General features: G+C 40.0%; 1 protein-coding gene across 1 annotated transcript; it reads left to right on the top strand.

Annotated features, from left to right (window-relative positions):
- The first annotated feature begins 1,252 nt into the window (after positions 1–1,252).
- On the top strand, positions 1,253–21,435 carry LOC138612684 (mucin-2-like). The gene is made up of 51 exons (XM_069686064.1): positions 1,253–1,328; positions 1,408–1,663; positions 1,755–1,869; positions 2,598–2,688; positions 2,773–2,906; positions 2,993–3,209; positions 3,465–3,590; positions 3,701–3,815; positions 3,902–4,040; positions 4,153–4,266; positions 4,348–4,417; positions 4,509–4,646; positions 5,709–5,873; positions 6,011–6,105; positions 6,191–6,317; positions 6,423–6,678; positions 6,997–7,063; positions 7,253–7,404; positions 7,523–7,661; positions 7,946–8,056; positions 8,180–8,359; positions 8,692–8,931; positions 9,036–9,192; positions 9,998–10,126; positions 10,339–10,454; positions 10,734–11,972; positions 12,270–13,760; positions 13,953–14,015; positions 14,295–14,795; positions 15,078–15,134; positions 15,867–16,379; positions 16,541–16,544; positions 16,636–16,749; positions 16,855–17,030; positions 17,183–17,357; positions 17,458–17,705; positions 17,866–18,049; positions 18,153–18,363; positions 18,475–18,650; positions 18,769–18,838; positions 19,073–19,173; positions 19,265–19,296; positions 19,388–19,565; positions 19,685–19,789; positions 19,880–19,920; positions 20,053–20,175; positions 20,305–20,403; positions 20,513–20,641; positions 20,730–20,769; positions 20,854–20,977; positions 21,099–21,435. Exons 1-51 carry the CDS (start codon positions 1,253–1,255, stop codon positions 21,307–21,309), a joined length of 9,930 nt encoding a protein of 3,309 aa, XP_069542165.1. The 3' UTR covers positions 21,310–21,435.
- Positions 21,436–22,201: the final 766 nt, after the last annotated feature.

Below are 22,201 nucleotides of genomic sequence, written 5' to 3'. Positions count from 1 at the left end.
GAGTAATCGCATCAAACCGCTCAAATCCGTTTACTCCAGCAGAATATTTTTGTCTATTGGACGAATTTAACAGTTATTAAGGGCATTTTACTTGGAAAATTCAGCGACGACTGTAACAAAAACAAAAAAACTTGCAAATTGCAGCAACCAACCGCTGAAAGGACCATCAGACGTTCAAATTTTGGTTCTACTGGTCAGCAGGTGTCACTGATTGTTACCATGGTAACATGGGACTTAGAGCTGAGTTAGTCTGGGGGTAAGGTGTCTAATTTTTTGTGTCTTTATTTTTGGGTAACATTCTAACTTGCATTAGACTAATGAGCTAAATTAAGACTGGCCTAACTCTATAGACCAGTCTAAAACTTCTTTGTGAAACCAGCCCCAGAGATCAACAGGTTTAACATTGTAGGATGTTTAGGTTTTGTTAATCATCTACCTGCCAATCAGATGTGAAGCAGATGGCAGGTAGGATGACGCAGGCTCGCTGTAAAACATACTTCTAGCATGCAGAGTCAAGGTTTGAGGTCACTGTAGGTTGACGCCCAGTCATACTCACTCGAGAGATCCCTACTTTATTTACAATTTTGTTACCGTGACAGTGCTCCTAGTTCATTATTTTATTCATTTATGTTCATTAAAATGTCACATTTCTGGTAGAGCAGGTGCTCCATATACAGAGGCTACAGCCCTCGACGCACAGATCGCAGGTTCGACTTGGTGCATGTCATCCCTGCATATCCTGTCTCTCTTCAGCTGTCCTATCTAATAAAGCCAAAATAAATAATACAATTTCACATAATCTGGATTTTATTTTATGTTCTTTCTTTTTTACATTATTTTTTAGTTGTTACATCCGCTGCAGTGTAAAATACAATTGTGTAATTTTAATTAATGGATGTTCAAACTTAGAGAAAACTTTAAAAGACAATATTTAAAACAGGAGCACACTTTCAGCAAACAGTTTTATTGATGCTAATTCCTCAGAAAAAGAACTCTTACGTGAAGAGCAAACATGTTTGTTCAATCAAAGGATAAGGAGTAAGTAGGAACATTTATATTGGACTTGATTCAATATAATCCAAGTCCATCACGCGTCTGCACATGTGATTGACATGTGTTTCCCATCCATTGTCAGTTCCCACTTGAAGAAAGTGGGAGGGAGCAAAATGAATGTGCGATCTCAATATAAAGGGCTGTCAAGTCCAGTCTGACTATTACCTGCTTCGGTGACCATAAGACCACAGCGGCAACCATGAGGGGGAGCTGTGTGTGGTTGTGTTTCCTTGCTTTGTCTGTCTCCAGTGTCATCGATGTCCAAGCCAGACAGGGTAAGACACAGGTTGTTTTGGAAATTTTTCAGGGCTGTTTTAACTCAACGTGTTTTCTAAACTTTCAAATCTTCCCCAGTTCACAACCATGTCAGCAGCATCTGCAGCACATGGGGCAGAGAGCACTTCAAGACGTTTGATGGGGACATGTTCCAGTTCCCTGGTATGTGTGAATACAACCTGGCCTCTGACTGCCACTCCTCCTACCAGGAGTTCTCAGTCCACATGAAGAGAAGAGAGCATGATGGAAACCCTACAGTCAGCTATGTGGTGGTCTCCATCAATGACCTGTCATTCCACCTCAGTAAGCACCTGGTCACTGTCAACGGCCTTCCGTAAGTGAAGAATCCTTGTACCTGTGAAAGCAGCTGTGCTTTTCTCTTCTATGATATTTGTGGTATTATGGTTAAATGCTCTTTTTCACAGTGTCCACCTGCCGTACCACAATGGAGGGGTTCAAGTGGAAAAAAACGCTATTTACATCAAGCTCCAATCCAAAGTTGGCCTCGTTGTGATGTGGAATGGTGATGATGCAGTCATGGTAAAAACTTCACATTTTTAGTTTCTAGAGCACTCATGTTATGATTCATGTATCAATGAAAAGACTAGTAATGAGAACGTTTTGATTCTGCCTGGGTCTTCATCAGGCCAGAAGGTCCAAATAGAATCAAAACGTCATTATTAAAAATATCCTCTGATAGCCTTGCACCTACAGTAAGTGATGCGCATGTAACTACCTTCTTACAACATGATACACCAGACAGAATCATATCTACAAAACCTTTCCTATACTATTTTTTATGAGTTGGACAATGGACTTTAAGGTGTGCGTTGTAATACATAACAATTTAGTTGAGACTCCTTTATGATGACTTGTTTTTGAGTCTGAAATAGCAGCAAATTTTTAACACGGTCAGACCAACCCCATAAAGATAGTCATGTTTTATTCTTTTGTGGATGCTATTTGAACACTTTCTTACATTTTCTTAGAAGAGATAAATTACACTGACCGCCTTTTAATCAATTACCTGATTTGAATATGTGGTATAGTGGACTAAGACCAGAAAAACAGTTGTGTTACTTTAGCTAAAACTATGATAGAAATCATATCACAATCCAGATAGTTATTCCGTTAATGTCAGTTTATAAGTTTACTGCAATTCACTGATAATTTGTTTGCTTTTCACCTTTTTAAAAATACAATATGAGGAATAAAACAGTTTAAAAAATGTGTTATAACCCCTGTATAACCCCCCTGCTGTGTTGTAGGTGGAACTGGATCGTAGTTATGCTAATCGTACTTGTGGACTTTGTGGAGACTTCAATGGTGTTCCTGTCTATGATGAGTTCATTCATAATGGTAGATATGATTATGATACTTAATGTATTTTAACAAGAATCCACTGTATCTTTTAACATTTGACATAATTACCATTATACGCAGGTCGTAAAATAAGCCCCATTGAGTTTGGCAACAATCAGAGAGTCCATCGTCCAAACGATGAATGTGAGGACCCCTATGAAGAGGAAGATGAATCACAGGAGGCTGTGACTGTGCCGGACTCATGCAAAGAGTTTGTGAGTTTATTCTCCATTAGGTAGTAGAAATATTGTTTTTTAGTGATATATACGCCATTTGCAACTTTTCTTTCTTTCCCATTTAGCAAACTGAATGTGACAGGATGCTGCGTTTAGAGTCCTGGAGCTCCTGCACCAACCAGATTAACCCTGAACCTTACATCCAGGCCTGTGTGCAGGACATGTGTGGCTGCAACAACCAATCAAAAGACTTCTGTGTCTGCAGCACACTGTCCGAGTTCTCTCGTCAGTGTTCCCATGCTGGAGGGCAGCCCCCCAAGTGGAGGACACCTCAGTTCTGTGGTAATATTTACTCTTCATGTTTTATTATCATATTCATATTCTATAATATGGGGATGGAAATCAGCTCAGTGGAAAGCAGCTAATTTTACTTGCTCTTTGGATAAAAGGTACAAAGTTTCTGTCTAAACATGATAACATTTCCCCATGCGGCTCTATGATAAGAGGGATATTATATTCATTAAGAAATAGATCATTTTGCCACTGATAAACGATTGGATAACTCACATTTACTTCATTTGTACCATACCCTCACAGCTAAACAGTGCCCATTCAACATGGTTTATGAAGAGAGTGGCTCCCCTTGCATGGATACATGCACACATCAAGACACCAGCTCACTGTGTGAGGACCACAAGATGGACGGCTGCTTCTGTCCTCCTGGTTAGTGCTGCTAATATATGCACGCTAAAGTTATAATGTCCCATTTTACTTTTTAAACTCTTCTTCCTACTTGGTGAATGTTCATGTTTATATGAAATGTTTCTCTTCAGGAACTGTGCTTGATAATTTGTCCATGAGAGGGTGTATTGCTCAATCTGAATGTCAGTGCAAACACGACAGAATCTATAACTCCAGCGAGGTTTACCGACAGGAAAGAGAGGAATGGTATGTCAAATGTTTCATAATGTTAACATGGTTCTTCATTGTGTTTTCAAATTGTTTTATTAACGTTAATTACTGGGTTATTACAGTACATGTTTTGAGGGTAGATGGGCTTGTAGGAGCCTTCAGGCACCTTCTACGTGTGCAATTGAAGAGGGTTCATACGTAACTTCCTTTGATGGGCAAACCTACACCTTCCACGGAGACTGTTACTACACCCTAGCCAAGGTGGACAGAAAGGTGAATGAGTCATACTTCTGCATAATCAAATAATATTATGAGCTGCTGTAAAGAAGATAATTTGTTTAATTTTACTCACAAACTTTTTTTTTTTTTCCAGGATGATTCAAGTCCAAAGTTTACCATCCTGGTCCAGTTGGTCCCATGTGCAAATCAGAAGTTGGACACTTGTCTCAAGACTCTTAAAATCCTGCTGAACAATGACAAAAACAATGTAAGTTACAGGCGCCTGTCAGCGAAGACGATTCACATTAATATCTACAGCATTCAAATAATTAATTGTGTTTTTATTTAGGTTTTAATGTTCACTTCCGATGGCACAGTAAAGCAGAACATGCAGACTGTCAGTTTACCGTACAACTCAGGTGCGTCAAACACTCAGAAACTCTGGATGAAACTTTTGTTTAATTTGATGTGACTGTAATGTGACTGTTTTTGTTTTTTATTTACTCAAAGGTGACATCAACATATTCCGCGCTTCATCCTTTCACATCTTGCTCCAGACCAGTTTTGGGTTGCAAATTCAAGTCCAGCATGTGCCTCTCATGCAAGTCTACATCAGCCTGGATCAGAGCTACAGAGCAAAGACACGTGGCAAGTTTGACATTTCTCTTCACTTCAAGAATTGGCATTATCAAGACATACACCAAGAAGAGCACTAGGATTAGTGTGAAACCAGTAATGTTCTATCTACCTACTGGTGTGTTATGAAAAAAGGGTTGTCAAACTTAGTTGTTATAGATGTAACAAAACAACAGGTTCAAAGATTCTTAAATTTAGTTGTTTGTGACAAAACTGTCCTTTACATTTAACAACGAAACACCCAAACGCTTGCTGGGCATGCAGTGCTGAATTGGTTGACACAAATAGGCATGGTAGTATTTGGCATTTACTCTATACCCTATGTATGTATATGTATACCCATTTGCTTCCACTTATGTGTGGTTGAGTCACAATAGCAGCAGGCTAAGCATGATAGTTTAGTTTCCAGCTCCGCCTATAGGGCTTTATGAGGTGTTCCCATGGCACGACGTGATACATTATCCCTCCAGCAAGCTCTGGGTCCCACCTCTGTAAGAATTTCTCTTGCATCTCTGTGGAGACAGACTTAAACACTTCGCCCCAGTGGGCCATACTCAAAGCCTGTCTTGGTGTCAGCCTAGGAATCTGTTGATGGATGGTTGTGGGAGGCTTTGCAGAAGGACTTTTGGTTGACCTCTAAGGTAGTTATGGCAACCTGTTAGATGACTCAGAAGAGGAAAGGAGGGCTTGGCTTAACTCGCTCTCAGCTGGGGAGGAGAACTGCTGACCAGGACAGGGTATACCATCGTTGATAGGAAGGAAACTTTGAGGGCTTCAGGAACCGAAGCTATTCGTCCTCAGATAGGTGTTCAAAGGTCCAGGGGAAGCCTCACCTATATCCTTTGCAGAGGGTTGCTGAGGTAGTCAAGGACTTTTCAGTTGCAAGACACCAGATTTATGTGTTATGCTCTGAGATGCTGAAGGTTCTAAACAATAATTGGCTGTATGAGCGGACACGGTTTCTCAGTGTCACATGGCGGTCAAGCACATTTGGTTGATATGTAAGCTTTTTGATGATACCTGTGCTAAAGGGCTGATGAAATTGTTTAATTCAGAAATATTGTGTTTGCTCAGGTTTATGTGGAAACTACAACATGGTCCTGGCTGATGACATGAAGACTCCTCAGGGGATCGTTGAGGGAACAGCAGCCACTTTTATTAACTCCTGGAAGGCTAACCTCATGTGTCGAGACAGAGAAGAAAGACTCGATGACCCCTGTTCCCTCAGTGTTGAAAATGGTATAAACAACTGGTTGTTTATTCTTCTGTTTCTTTATTTATTTGTAGTCTGCAAGTATGTTATGTTGAAGGCAAGTAGACAGCTCAACAGATTTGTAGACATGCAAATAAAAAGGTTATTATTTTTCAATTCTTAGAGAATTATGCCAAACACTGGTGCGCCTTGCTTCAAAGTCCAAGTAGTGCCTTTGCTCAGTGCCATTCAGCGGTGGATGCTGAGATGTTCTATAAGGTACAGCAAAAACTTTATTTGTTTCTCATTTCATTTCCTTTTTATGGTACGGCAATCCTCTAAAAGTGTTTGCTGTCTTCTGCAGCGATGTATTTATGCTGGTTGCAACTGTGAGAAGAGTGAGGACTGCCTGTGTGCCGTCTTCTCCTCCTATGCACGAGCTTGTGCATCAAAGGGAGTGTTTATGAAAGACTGGAGAGAGAACGTGTGTGGTAAGGATTTCTTTCATTGTGGGAGTTTTATAAAAATCTTCTCTTTAATTTGTGAGTCATTAACTTAAGTGGTAAGTAACTATCCTAACACTGTGCAAAAAACAGATAAATACACAAGGAACTGCCCCGCATCTCAGACCTTCTCTTACAAGCACCAGAGATGCCAGTTGACTTGCAGATCACTGGGCTCGACACAGCAGAGCTGCACCTCTGATTTCTTGCCTGTTGATGGCTGCTCCTGCTCTGATGGTCTCTACCTTAATGATAATGGCATTTGCGTTCCCATGGAAAAGTGTCCCTGCTACCATAATGAAGTGTACATCAAGCCAGGAAAGTCCATCAGCATCAAAGACGAGCACTGGTGAGTCTGCTGTTTGTCATTTGGTGACACTGGTCTTCGAATACATTACAACTGCAGAACAAAATGTACAGAAATCCGTGTGTGATACCTTTTTGTTGTATATTGTATCTTTGGTGTCTCTTTGTAGTGTTTGTACCAATGGAGTGCTTCATTGCCATTCTTGGAGAGCCCATTCATCTGGTAAGTTTTTGTGTTATTTGCTTTGCAAGACAAGCATCCGATAGAAGAATATAAATTAAATGATAGGATGTAAATTAAATCTGCATCTACATCTGTTACAGCGTGCCCTTTTCCAAAAATATTCTTCAACTGCTCTAGTGCGGTCACAGGAGAGCTGGGAATGCAGTGTGCTCGGACTTGTTTAAATCTCGACAGCGATGATTGTGTAAGTTTTATTTCTGCTTTTTCCAAATGACAACTGGATTGGATTTTTCTTTTACTAAATTTCATGGTGGACAGCCATTAAGGATGTCATACACTGTATAGTTTTACAACTTAAGAAAGCACTTACTTTAGAAAGTGGAGACAGTAATGTTTACTGTTTTCGTTCACTGTGACCCTTCAATCTTTCCAGGACTCCACAGAATGTGAATCTGGCTGTCAGTGTCCAGCTGGTCTTCTTGAAGATGGCAAAGGTTCCTGTGTGAAAGAAAAAGAATGTCCATGTCAGCATAGTGGCCGTTTCTTTGTCCCTGGAACAACTATTCCTAACCAGTGCAACACATGGTATGTTGGTATTATTAAACATACAATATAGCATGGTGAGCCAATATCATCTTGTTTGTCTGATTGTAACACCATATTGCCGTATTTAAAAGACTGTTACTGTTTCTGACATGTCTAGTACCTGCAAAAGTGGAAACTGGGAGTGCACAAACAATAAATGTCCAGGAACTTGCATTATTTATGGGAGTGGCCACTTCAATACATTTGATCAGCGGACCTATGGCTTTCAAGGACATTGTGCCTATGTTGCTGTTAAGGTAAACAGAGCATGTCAACATCATCTTAATGACAGGATGTGTCCAAATGTCTCCACTGTTGCTTATTCACTTTCCCCCATGGACACCAAATAATGAGCAGAGAAATTACATTTTGGTTAATAACTTTTCTGCATCATTTTGGGTCATCAGTGACAAAGAATTATTTTTGTGCAAATGTAATTTTTCTATCTAGTAATGGCCAAGCTGAAAGTTTATTTGATTAGGGATCTCTGTCAACTATGAGGCAAGCAGGTCAAATGTTTAACAAATCTCTCTCTTTTAAGAACAAATGTGGAAATAAAAATGTCCAGGACAGCTTTGGAGTTATCACAGAAAATGTACCATGTGGATCTACCGGCACCACATGCTCCAAAACTGTCAGAATCCAACTAGGGGTAAGACCACATACAAAGACCTGGAAATTTGTTTTGTGCCATAGATATTGAACACATTTTAAAAGCAAATAAAATGAATGACACATGAAGATGAGAGCAACAGAAATCTCCTTCACATTACAGCGTATGGAAGTCAAACTGTCAAATGGTAAATATGAAGAGGTGGACCTGGGAAATGGCACCAAGATTCAGTACAAAATCAGGACGGTTGGAATGTATTTGGTCGTAGAATCTGCCATAGGTCTGACAGTAATATGGGATCGCAAAACCACTGTTCGCACCCTCCTGGACCCAAAGCACAGCGTGAGTAACAGATGTCTTAGTGGTTATGACCGAAATCTATTACATTAAAAGTTTAGTGTTAAAGATTTGACATGTTGTTTCTCATCTGTAGTTATTGCTGATTTTTTTTTTAATATCTTTTAGATCTTTGGGACAAAAATGTTATTGATAAATATACAATATTACATATTTATTATACTTTTTTTTGATTGTGTACAACATTAATAACATGGTTCACGAATATTAATGCCTGGGATATTCTTGTTTCTTGTAATGCCAGAGGCTATTGATGTTGAACATTGTCATCATGTAAAAGTAAGTAAGTAATTGATTCTGTTTGTGTGGCTGTACAGGGAGAAGTGTGTGGCCTGTGTGGAGATTTTGACGGTGATGGACAGAATGACTTTACCACCCAGGGTCAGCTCACAGTGAGCAATGTGTTAGAATTTGCAAACAGCTGGAAAGTGTCAAGCAGCTGCCCAGACATAGATACAAGTGTTGATGCTTGCGGAGCAAGACCAAATCGACACCACTGGGCAAAAATGATGTGCAGCATTATAACTGGAGAAACATTCAAAAACTGCCACAAGAAGGTAATGACAGATTTGTTTCTACATTATAACTATTTCAAGTTCCATGGTTGAAAACAAGGAATTCATTTTTTTTTAAATCGATCATATTTTGCATCACTGAACAGGTAGCTCCCCTTCCATTTTATGAAAACTGTGTGAAAGACTCATGTGCTTGTGACTCTGGAGGAGACTGTGAGTGCTTCTGCACAGCAGTTGCAGCTTATGCTCAGGCTTGTAATGAGGCTGATGTTTGTGTTGCATGGAGAACTCCAGAAATCTGTCGTAAGCAAACAATATTTTTTACACTCAGATTAAATAAGGGGCCTAAGGTTGTTTTTTTCCCTTTAAATCAAAACAATCTGTCTAAATCATGAAATAAAAATGTAGAGATTTATTAAAATGTGTTGGATCTGTATAGAGCAGGGTTGGCCAACCCTGCTCCTGGGGAGCTACCTTCCTGCATGTTTTAGGTTTCTCCATACTCTAACACACCTGAATTATCTGCTTGTTATCAACCAACTGAAGCTTCTCAGGGGATTGATAATGAACAAAACATTCAAATCAGGTGTGTCAGAGTATGGAGAAACCTAAAACATGCAGGAAGGTAACTCTCCAGGAGCAGGGTTGGCCACCCCTGGTATAGAGAATAGTTTGCTGTTGCCTTTCTGTGTAAACATAAAAGCTAATGTCATTTCTTGTTTGTTTTTTAGCTTTTTAAAATAAAACCCACATGTAATTAAAATGACTACTCCAAAGCTGACACCCACCTAATGGGAATATTTGGTGCATGCTTAAACTAGTATAAAGTATATTTTTAAAGACATTTTCTGCACATCTTTAAATCAATATTTACACAAACTAGTCATAATTTAGTCAAACAAAGTGTTATTTTTTTCATTGTCAAGCTTTAATTGGCTTGAAGCCTGTTGTCATTTGGTGTGGGTAATAAACTCATGAGTTTACCAAAACAAATTGCGATCCTTAGGCTTTTAAATATAAAATCTTTAAATGAGATTCCTTTCACTGACTGTAACATGAACTTTTTCTATCTTTAAAACACAACGTATTATGTATCTGTTGTTCCCAGCTGTCTTTTGTGATTACTACAACAGCCCTGAGGAATGCAAGTGGCACTACAACCCTTGTCACACACCATGCTACAAGACATGTTTGAATCCACAAGGACATTGTAGCAACCCTATACCCAACCTGGAAGGTAAGGGCTTACACTGTCTCAACTTCTCTGTGATTATTGTGCATGGTAATATCTTATATATTGAATTGATTTAATCTGTGTTACATTTTGTTAGAAATGAAAAAAGAGATTCCCAGACAACCTCTCTCTCCTCATTGTCAAGGACATAAAAACAATCTTAATAACATCTATTGACTTACAGAAAATTATATTTTTTATTGTCATTTTTCCAGGCTGTTACCCTGTGTGCCCCGAAGATAAGCCTATATTTGACGAGGAGACCCAGATGTGTGTTGAAGACTGTCCGACGTTTTGTTTTTACAATGGGACTAGATATGAGGAGGAGGAAGTTATTTACAATGTCACCGACAATTTGGGAATGTGCTACTATGCAATATGCAGGAATTCAACAGTTATATATGGAAATGAAACCTGCTCTACTACAACTACAACTTCTCCAGCACCACCAACTACACCTTTGACCCCTACTCCAACTGCAATACAAACCACAACAACAAAATCTCCAACCCCACCCCCTGAAACAACTACAACTGTAGAGCCAACCACAACCACAAAAGCTACAACTACACCAACTGAACCAACAACTACAACTGTAGAGCCAACCACAACCACAAAAGCTACAACTACACCAACTGAACCAACAACTACAACTGTAGAGCCAACCACAACCACAAAAGCTACAACTACACCAACTGAACCAACAACTACAACTGTAGAGCCAACCACAAAAGCTACAACTACACCAACTGAACCAACAACTACAACTGTAGAGCCAACCACAACCACAAAAGCTACAACCACACCAACTGAACCAACAACTACAACTGTAGAGCCAACCACAACCACAAAAGCTACAACTACACCAACTGAACCAACAACTACAACTGTAGAGCCAACCACAACCACAAAAGCTACAACTACACCAACTGAACCAACAACTACAACTGTAGAGCCAACCACAAAAGCTACAACTACACCAACTGAACCAACAACTACAACTGTAGAGCCAACCACAACCACAAAAGCTACAACCACACCAACTGAACCAACAACTACAACTGTAGAGCCAACCACAACCACAAAAGCTACAACTACACCAACTGAACCAACAACTACTCCGTGTATTCCAACTTGTGAGTGGTCTGAGTGGTATGATGTGCATAACCCACTAGTAGACAAAAGTGACTGGGAAACATATGAGAACATAATGAATAGTGGTAAAGACATTTGCAAAAATCCCCAAGAAATTGATTGTAGAGCAACAGATTATCCTGACACAGACTTTAATGACTTTGTGACTCAAACTGGCCAAGTTGTTACTTGTGATGTGGCATCTGGTTTAACATGTAGAGGAGAGGACCAGTTAAGACCTCCACGAAAGTGCTTCAATTATAAGATCAGAGTATGTTGTAGGGTATGTGGAACTACAACCCCGTCAACTACACTGTCCACTACAACTAAGGAGCCAACCACACCTACAGAAACTCCCTTTACAACTTCAAGGCCAACCACAGTATCTACAACTACACCAACTGAAACTCCCACTACAACGTCAAGGCCAACCACAGAATCTACAACTACACCAACTGAACCAACAACTACAACTGTAGAGCCAACCACAACCACAAAAGCTACAACCACACCAACTGAACCACCAACTACAACTGTAGAGCCAACCACAACCACAAAAGCTACAACTACACCAACTGAACCAACAACTACAACTGTAGAGCCAACCACAACCACAAAAGCTACAACTACACCAACTGAACCAACAACTACAACTGTAGAGCCAACCACAACCACAAAAGCTACAACCACACCAACTGAACCACCAACTACAACTGTAGAGCCAACCACAACCACAAAAGCTACAACTACACCAACTGAACCAACAACTACAACTGTAGAGCCAACCACAACCACAAAAGCTACAACTACACCAACTGAACCAACAACTACAACTGTAGAGCCAACCACAACCACAAAAGCTACAACTACACCAACTGAACCAACAACTACAACTGTAGAGCCAACCACAACTACAAAAGCTACAACTACACCAACTGAACCAACAACTACAACTGTAGAGCCAACCACAACCACAAAAGCTACAACCACACCAACTGAACCAACGACTACAACTGTAGAGCCAACCACAACCACAAAAGCTACAACTACACCAACTGAACCAACAACTACAACTGTAGAGCCAACCACAACCACAAAAGCTACAACTACACCAACTGAACCAACAACTACAACTGTAGAGCCAACCACAAAAGCTACAACTACACCAACTGAACCAACAACTACAACTGTAGAGCCAACCACAACCACAAAAGCTACAACTACACCAACTGAACCAACAACTACAACTGTAGAGCCAACCACAACCACAAAAGCTACAACTACACCAACTGAAACAACAACTACAACTGTAGAGCCAACCACAACCACAAAAGCTACAACTACACCAACTGAAACAACAACTACAACTGTAGAGCCAACCACAACGACAAAAGCTACAACTACACCAACTGAACCAACAACTACAACTGTAGAGCCAACCACAACCACAAAAGCTACAACTACACCAACTGAACCAACAACTACAACTGTAGAGCCAACCACAAAAGCTACAACTACACCAACTGAACCAACAACTACAACTGTAGAGCCAACCACAACCACAAAAGCTACAACTACACCAACTGAACCAACAACTACAACTGTAGAGCCAACCACAAAAGCTACAACTACACCAACTGAACCAACAACTACAACTGTAGAGCCAACCACAACCACAAAAGCTACAACTACACCAACTGAACCAACAACTACAACTGTAGAGCCAACCACAAAAGCTACAACTACACCAACTGAACCAACAACTACAACTGTAGAGCCAACCACAACCACAAAAGCTACAACCACACCAACTGAACCAACAACTACAACTGTAGAGCCAACCACAACCACAAAAGCTACAACTACACCAACTGAACCAACAACTACTCCGTGTATTCCAACTTGTGAGTGGTCTGAGTGGTATGATGTGCATAACCCACTAGTAGACAAAAGTGACTGGGAAACATATGAGAACATAATGAATAGTGGTAAAGACATTTGCAAAAATCCCCAAGAAATTGATTGTAGAGCAACAGATTATCCTGACACAGACTTTAATGACTTTGTGACTCAAACTGGCCAAGTTGTTACTTGTGATGTGGCATCTGGTTTAACATGTAGAGGAGAGGACCAGTTAAGACCTCCACGAAAGTGCTTCAATTATAAGATCAGAGTATGTTGTAGGGTAGTGATATGTGGAACTACAACCCCGTCAACTACACTGTCCACTACAACTAAGGAGCCAACCACACCTACAGAAACTCCCTTTACAACTTCAAGGCCAACCACAGTATCTACAACTACACCAACTGAAACTCCCACTACAACGTCAAGGCCAACCACAGAATCTACAACTACACCAACTGAACCAACAACTACAACTGTAGAGCCAACCACAACCACAAAAGCTACAACCACACCAACTGAACCACCAACTACAACTGTAGAGCCAACCACAACCACAAAAGCTACAACTACACCAACTGAACCAACAACTACAACTGTAGAGCCAACCACAACCACAAAAGCAACAACTACACCAACTGAACCAACAACTACAACTGTAGAGCCAACCACAACCACAAAAGCTACAACCACACCAACTGAACCACCAACTACAACTGTAGAGCCAACCACAACCACAAAAGCTACAACTACACCAACTGAACCAACAACTACAACTGTAGAGCCAACCACAACCACAAAAGCTACAACTACACCAACTGAACCAACAACTACAACTGTAGAGCCAACCACAACTACAAAAGCTACAACTACACCAACTGAACCAACAACTACAACTGTAGAGCCAACCACAACCACAAAAGCTACAACTACACCAACTGAACCAACAACTACAACTGTAGAGCCAACCACAACCACAAAAGCTACAACTACACCAACTGAACCAACAACTACAACTGTAGAGCCAACCACAACCACAAAAGCTACAACTACACCAACTGAACCAACAACTACAACTGTAGAGCCAACCACAACCACAAAAGCTACAACTACACCAACTGAACCAACAACTACAACTGTAGAGCCAACCACAACCACAAAAGCTACAACTACACCAACTGAACCAACGACTACAACTGTAGAGCCAACCACAACCACAAAAGCTACAACTACACCAACTGAACCAACAACTACAACTGTAGAGCCAACCACAACTACAAAAGCTACAACTACACCAACTGAACCAACGACTACAACTGCAGAGCCAACCACAACCACAAAAGCTACAACTACACCAACTGAACCAACGACTACAACTGTAGAGCCAACCACAACCACAAAAGCTACAACTACACCAACTGAACCAACAACTACAACTGTAGAGCCAACCACAACCACAAAATCTACAACTACACCAACTGAACCAACAACTACAACTGTAGAGCCAACCACAACCACAAAAGCTACAACTACACCAACTGAACCAACAACTACAACTGTAGAGCCAACCACAACCACAAAAGCTACAACTACACCAACTGAACCAACGACTACAACTGTAGAGCCAACCACAACCACAAAAGCTACAACTACACCAACTGAACCAACGACTACAACTGTAGAGCCAACCACAACCACAAAAGCTACAACTACACCAACTGAACCAACAACTACAACTGTAGAGCCAACCACAACCACAAAAGCTACAACTACACCAACTGAACCAACAACTACAACTGTAGAGCCAACCACAACTACAAAAGCTACAACTACACCAACTGAACCAACAACTACAACTGTAGAGCCAACCACAACCACAAAAGCTACAACTACACCAACTGAACCAACGACTACAACTGTAGAGCCAACCACAACCACAAAAGCTACAACTACACCAACTGAACCAACAACTACAACTGTAGAGCCAACCACAACCACAAAAGCTACAACTACACCAACTGAACCAACAACTACAACTGTAGAGCCAACCACAACTACAAAAGCTACAACTACACCAACTGAACCAACGACTACAACTGTAGAGCCAACCACAACCACAAAAGCTACAACTACACCAACTGAACCAACGACTACAACTGTAGAGCCAACCACAACCACAAAAGCTACAACTACACCAACTGAACCAACAACTACAACTGTAGAGCCAACCACAACCACAAAAGCTACAACTACACCAACTGAACCAACAACTACAACTGTAGAGCCAACCACAACCACAAAAGCTACAACTACACCAACTGAACCAACGACTACAACTGTAGAGCCAACCACAACTACAAAAGCTACAACTACACCAACTGAACCAACGACTACAACTGTAGAGCCAACCACAACCACAAAAGCTACAACTACACCAACTGAACCAACGACTACAACTGTAGAGCCAACCACAACCACAAAAGCTACAACTACACCAACTGAACCAACAACTACAACTGTAGAGCCAACCACAACCACAAAAGCTACAACTACACCAACTGAACCAACAACTACAACTGTAGAGCCAACCACAACCACAAAAGCTACAACTACACCAACTGAACCAACAACTACAACTGTAGAGCCAACCACAACCACAAAAGCTACAACTACACCAACTGAACCAACAACTACAACTGTAGAGCCAACCACAACCACAAAAGCTACAACCACACCAACTGAACCAACAACTACAACTGTAGAGCCAACCACAACCACAAAAGCTACAACTACACCAACTGAACCAACAACTACAACTGTAGAGCCAACCACAAAAGCTACAACTACACCAGCTGAACCAACAACTACTACTGTAGAGCCAACCACAACCACAAAAGCTACAACTATACCAACTAAACCAACAACTACAACTGTAGAGCCAACCACAAAAGCTACAACCACACCAACTGAACCAACAACTACAACTGTAGAGCCAACCACAACCACAAAAGCTACAACCACTTCAACTGAACCAACAACTACAACTGTAGAGCCAACCACAACCACAAAAGCTACAACTACACCAACTGAACCAACAACTACAACTGCAGAGCCAACCACAAAAGCTACAACTACACCAACTGAACCAACAACTACAACTGTAGAGCCAACCACAACCACAAAAGCTACAACTACACCAACTGAACCAACAACTACAACTGTAGAGCCAACCACAACCACAAAAGCTACAACTACACCAACTGAACCAACAACTACAACTGTAGAGCCAACCACAAAAGCCACAACTACACCAACTAAACCAACAACTACAGCTGCAGAGCCAACCACAACCACAGCCATCAGTCCTGTCACTAATAGATCAGCAACAACAATAAGGCCATCAACTGCCCCCCAATTCCAAAATACAACCCTGACATCTACAACCACATCAACTGAACCTCCTACAACTACAGCTGAACATACAGCACCTCCCACTACAACTCAGGAGCCAACCCCAACTTCTACGCAATCAACAACAACCACAACTGTATGCTTCTGTATAGTAAATGGCAAACATTATATGCCAGGTAAGAATATAAATAAATAACAGAGACAATTTATACAAGTTCTAAGGTTTTTATGGGCCGCCAGTATTTTATCTACTGTTTTTGTATTTTTTTTCCTATCTATAGGCGATGTCATATTCGACATGGTGCACATTGGATCAGGAGTGTGTCTCACAATGATATGTTCTGATATTTGTGAGATTCACAATAAGACAGATATTTGTACAACCACGTCAATACCTACAACAACATACCATACAACAAAACCTCCTGGGCCTTTCTGCCCTGAATGGGATGTAGCAGTAAGAATCTTTTACATAATTCTGTTTTACCTTAATTGCATATAAATGTTTAGAGCATGTTTAATAACACCGCTCATTTTCAGATGAAACTACATTTTCTTCCATTTTTCTGTAAAACAATAATTGTTTACAATTTTTCTCTTTACCATCAGCAAAATGAGACGTTCTTATTGTGCAACTGCACAATGGCTAGATGCATTGAGAACAACACAATTGAAATAATTCCATATGAATGCCCACCCCTTAAGAATATCACTTGTACCAATGGAAAGAAACCAGTTCTTGTGTACGATGAGTACCACTGCTGCCAGCATTATGCTTGTGACTGTAAGTCATTCTCCTGTCAACAGGATAAATGATATTTTGTGAGTCATGTTTCCCTTAGATACACTTCAGCATTTTTTTAAATTCTTTTTTTGTTTCTCAGGCGTATGTGAAGGCTGGGGAGATCCTCATTACATCACATTTGATGGATTCTACTACAGTTATCAAGGAAACTGTACCTATGTCTTGATGGAAGAGATTCTACCAAGACATAACTTAAAGATTTATATTGACAATGTTTTTTGTGATCCAACTGAAGATGTTTCTTGTCCACGATCGATAATTGTATCATATGGAACACAAGTGATCACACTCATGAATCATAACCTTATTGGAGCAGCACAGTTAGAGGTATACATGGTCTTATGAAACCACGGTTGAACATTCTGAAAAGACAAATTAAAGCAGAATTTTACTGTAGTTTAAAATGTAATATAAGTGATGGCTCATTTTTTTCACTGCATAATTATGTAATTTCTTCATGAAATGTGTTTATCTTTTTTCCTTGTAGGCACTCAAAGATAATGTAGTGTTAAAACTACCTTATTCACAACTAGGTGTTAAGGTCCTGAATTCTGGTATTAACTTGATTTTGGAGATCCCTCGTCTAGATGTTGTCTTGACATTTGGAATAACTGGCTTTAGTGTCACCCTTCCATTTAAATACTTTGGCAGTAACACACAGGGACATTGTGGTAAGGACATCTTTCTTCATCTTTCTAGTGGCCATATAGGGAAATAATTTATTTTTGATTAATTGTAAAATCAACTGTTTTTCCTCTTTAATTCCGTTGTCAGGAACATGCAATAACAACCAGGGTGATGACTGTATGTTGCCTGGAGGCCAGCTGGTTGAAAGTTGTGCAGTGATGGCTGACTATTGGCCTGCAAAACACATTTACCAACCCAACTGCCATATACCATCTGTACTGCCTACCAATATACCCGAACCTCCCCCAACATTAACTCCATGCCACCCAGACTCCATATGTGAGCTGATTAAGAGCAGGTAGACATGATCTAATCCATTGTAGTTGTTCATGTTAATCCTAACTACCTTGACATTGTGCAGTTAAAACTACTTTTTAATCTGTTTTTTATTTGTGGTTTACTTTCACAGTCTCTTTGCAGAGTGCCATCGCTTTGTCTCTCCTGACAATTTCTACCAAGGTTGTGTTTTTGATAGCTGCCATGTTTCCAACCCAGCAGTGGAATGCACAAGTTTGCAGACTTATGCTGCTGCCTGTGCTCAGGCTGGAGTTTGCCTACACTGGAGAAACCACACTAAACTGTGTGGTGAGTAACCCCTCATTTTTTTTACCCAAAACGTTTGGATTAGTGCAATGCACAGCCACCTGTTTAGTCTTATTGAAAACTTATGATAAGTATATTCATGTCTTTTCTTTACTTACAGCCAGTGACTGCCCATCAGACAAAGTTTACAAGCCATGTGGTCCTGCAGAACAGCCAACCTGTGAAGACAAGTAAGTGTAAACAAAAACAGAGTGTAATCACTTTAGCCATGTATTGTTTATTGTGCTTTCTTAAGACTAGGATCGTAATGGTTAGAGGCAAAAAATATAAAAAAAATTATTTAAAAAAATACTAGAATTAATTAGATTAGAACAAAGTTATTACATTCGCAGTGTTTGAAAAAAGAAAAATAAAGAAATAAAACCATAAACTATGTATTCTTTCTTGATGATTGAATATTACAGTCCTAATGAATCCACCATGAACTACACAACTGAGGGTTGCTTTTGTCCTGATGGAATGAAACTCTTCAACAAAGAGTCTGGCATATGTGTCGATAAGTGTGGTAAGTGTAGCATATATATTCAAGTCTTTTCATTGAGCTTAATGTATCATTTCAATCATCAAGTTCAACAGGAATTCTCATTTTCCAACAGGATGCCTTGATCCTGAGGGTATTCCTCGTGAGGTGAGTAAAGTCTTCTATTCATTTTGAGTTTAAACCAGTGCCGTTTTCAAGCAAGCTACAATTATGTGACTAATGTGGTTCATTTTTCCAGTTCAATGAGAAATTTGAGTACAATTGCCAAAACTGCATCTGTGACGAGTCCACAAAGACTGTGATATGCAAGCCTAAGGTGTGCCCACCACCACCTATTAAAAACTGCACCCTCCCCGGGTTTGTCCTTGTTAACCAAACTAATCCGTCAGACCGCTGCTGCTCAGCCTTCGTCTGTGGTAAGCCATTTTGCATCAGTGCCCACATATGTGTTTTGTTGTTTTCATAATGCCGGACTGATAACATCAACAAAGGATGTTTGTTTACTATCTACCATAACTCTTTATGATCTCAACAGAATGTCGCAGCAACACTTGCCCAGTCAGCAACAGGAACTGTCCAATTGGATACATACCAATTGTCAATGTTCCTGAAGGAAAATGCTGTCCAGAACATACGTGTGGTGAGCTCATAAATGTATAGTTTGAATGTATATAAAACAAAATGATGGCTTGGACTTCCTTGTAACTTCCATTGTCTTTCTCCTTTTTAGAGCCAAAAAGAGTTTGTGTCCACAAAGAAGCTGAATACCAGGTAATTAAGAAATGGCAATGTGAGGATCATTTGACACACAATTTTTCAATAAATAACTTTTTTATTTGGTGTTGCTACTGTTTTGTATGTCTTATCATCCAGGTATTGATTAATTTCTTCTTTATTTACCAGCCTGGTTCCTCAGTTCCTGCGCCCTTATGTCAGGAATGTACCTGTACGAATGAGGTTGACCCCAAATCTGGTCTATTCAAGATATCCTGTCAGTTTCAGCAATGTCAAAAGAACTGTGGCGTGGTAAGAGAAGTTACACATATTACACACAATATATAGAATCCAACCCTTTTCCTCTTTAATATGTTTACAATACGGGTGAACTTGAACAAGTGGATTTAGCAACTTAATCTTCCTCCCCCTTTCTCTCAGGGATATCAATATGTTGAAACTGATTCAGATGAATGCTGTGGGAAATGTGTACAGACACATTGTATCCTAAATCTTAACGGTACCAAGAAGCTCTTGGAGGTAAGTTGGATAATCTTTTTGGGCTAAATAGACTGAAGTACCTCAGTTTTCTACCTCAGAACCTCAGGGTGTAAATATATTTATTTTTACATACCTCCCTGATCTCCAGCAAGGACAAACCTGGTCACAACCTGAGGATAAGTGCGAGCATTATACCTGTGTAAGGAGCGATGAGGGTTTAACAACAATCAGCTCACACATTGTCTGTCCACCATTCCAGCAGAGCAACTGCCAACCTGTAAGTAACACTTGTAACGATTGAGTCTTGATAAACTGTATTTGTGAGAACATAAGTTAGTGTTGAGGCTCTGTGTTTTTCTTCTCAGGACACAATTCAGACCACAGCAAATGGCTGTTGTAAAATATGTGAGTATGCCATTATCTTTACTTTTGGGTAGAAGGTGCTGAAATGAAATGAAAACAAACTAAATATGAGTCTCTTTTGAAAAGGTGTGGAAAAGGAGAAGGCCTGCAAGATTGGATCTATTAAAACACATATTATGCATAAGGGCTGTCAGTCTTACCAGGAGGTAGATATCCCATTCTGTGAAGGATCCTGCAACACATTCACAAAGTAAGGATGAAACTTTTCATAGCTCTCATTTCATTAAAAAGTCACAGACTCATTACAATTTTGAATTTTTTAAATGTGTACTCCTAGAATAATGAATAAATCCCGCCTCTTCTTTCATCAGATACTCTGAGGCAGCAGCTGCTATGCTGCATTCTTGCTCCTGCTGTAAAGAGACACGCTCCAGCAATCGCACCGTTGACTTGCACTGCCTGAATGGAGAAGTGGTTCCTTACTCCTACATGCACGTGGAGGAGTGTGGCTGCAGTTTCACGGACTGCACCAGAGCTGCTGGACAACATGGTCGCCGGAAGCGAAGCTTCACACTGGTGTAATAAACAGACATCAACTCAAATTCATTGATCTGGGATGAAAGAATTTCTACCCATCTTGTGTAATCAAATATTATGTCACTTACAAAGTCATAACCATTGTAGAGAAATATTAATCATAGCATGAAATAAAAAAAGCATCTCTATTTACATCTCATCTCTTCTATGCAGTTGATTTATACGACTTTATTTGTTTCCATATTGTTTTAATTTGAGAATGAGGATTTGACATCATTATTATCAATTAAAGTTATATAAAAAAAAAAGGTTTTAAACAGAGCCCAAAAATGTATCTTCTTTGGTCCTTCACAATAAACAGAAAGTTTACTACCGTTTTGTATCAAATAAAACATAGCCTACATTCATAACCTGACATAAGGCGTAACATACCATGGATAATAGAACATAATACAGCAGGGTCATGCATGTTGACTGATTTTGGGGGAGTAGATTTGAACACAGGCAAAGTGAGACTGGTGGAGTTTTTGAAAGAGAACACCTGGCCTGCACTGCCCTTGTGTCAACATGAGAGCTGTCCATGGTGCTGAAATTTGAATGGGTTACCTTTTGCAACAGCAATGTAAACCCACTGTACCTGTGCGTGTTTGCTGCAGTTACATTAACATTACATACGTTTTTATGTGTAAGAATACTGCTTCTAGCAGAATTTAAAAAGTAATAGGAAGAACCAATCCCCGCTCATAGACAGATAAATGAACACTAATATTTACTTGAAAAACTTAAAATCCAAATACATTTCACTTATGAGAAAATTAGGGTGATCGGGGGGGCAACGGAAGCAAAAAGTGATGGTTTGAGCTATCAGCAGTCATCATGAGAAGTGTCAGGTGAGCTTGAAGATGATTGGATGTTGGAAGTGTCTGATTTATGTAGC

Source organism: Semicossyphus pulcher, unplaced genomic scaffold (assembly GCF_022749685.1).
Source record: "Semicossyphus pulcher isolate SPU_LCO1_2020_fin unplaced genomic scaffold, fSemPul1.0.p SCAF_8, whole genome shotgun sequence".
Classification (NCBI taxonomy): Eukaryota; Metazoa; Chordata; class Actinopteri; order Labriformes; family Labridae; genus Semicossyphus; species Semicossyphus pulcher.
Note: the sequence above shows the minus strand (reverse complement) of the source record. Positions and strands in the feature narration are given on the sequence as shown.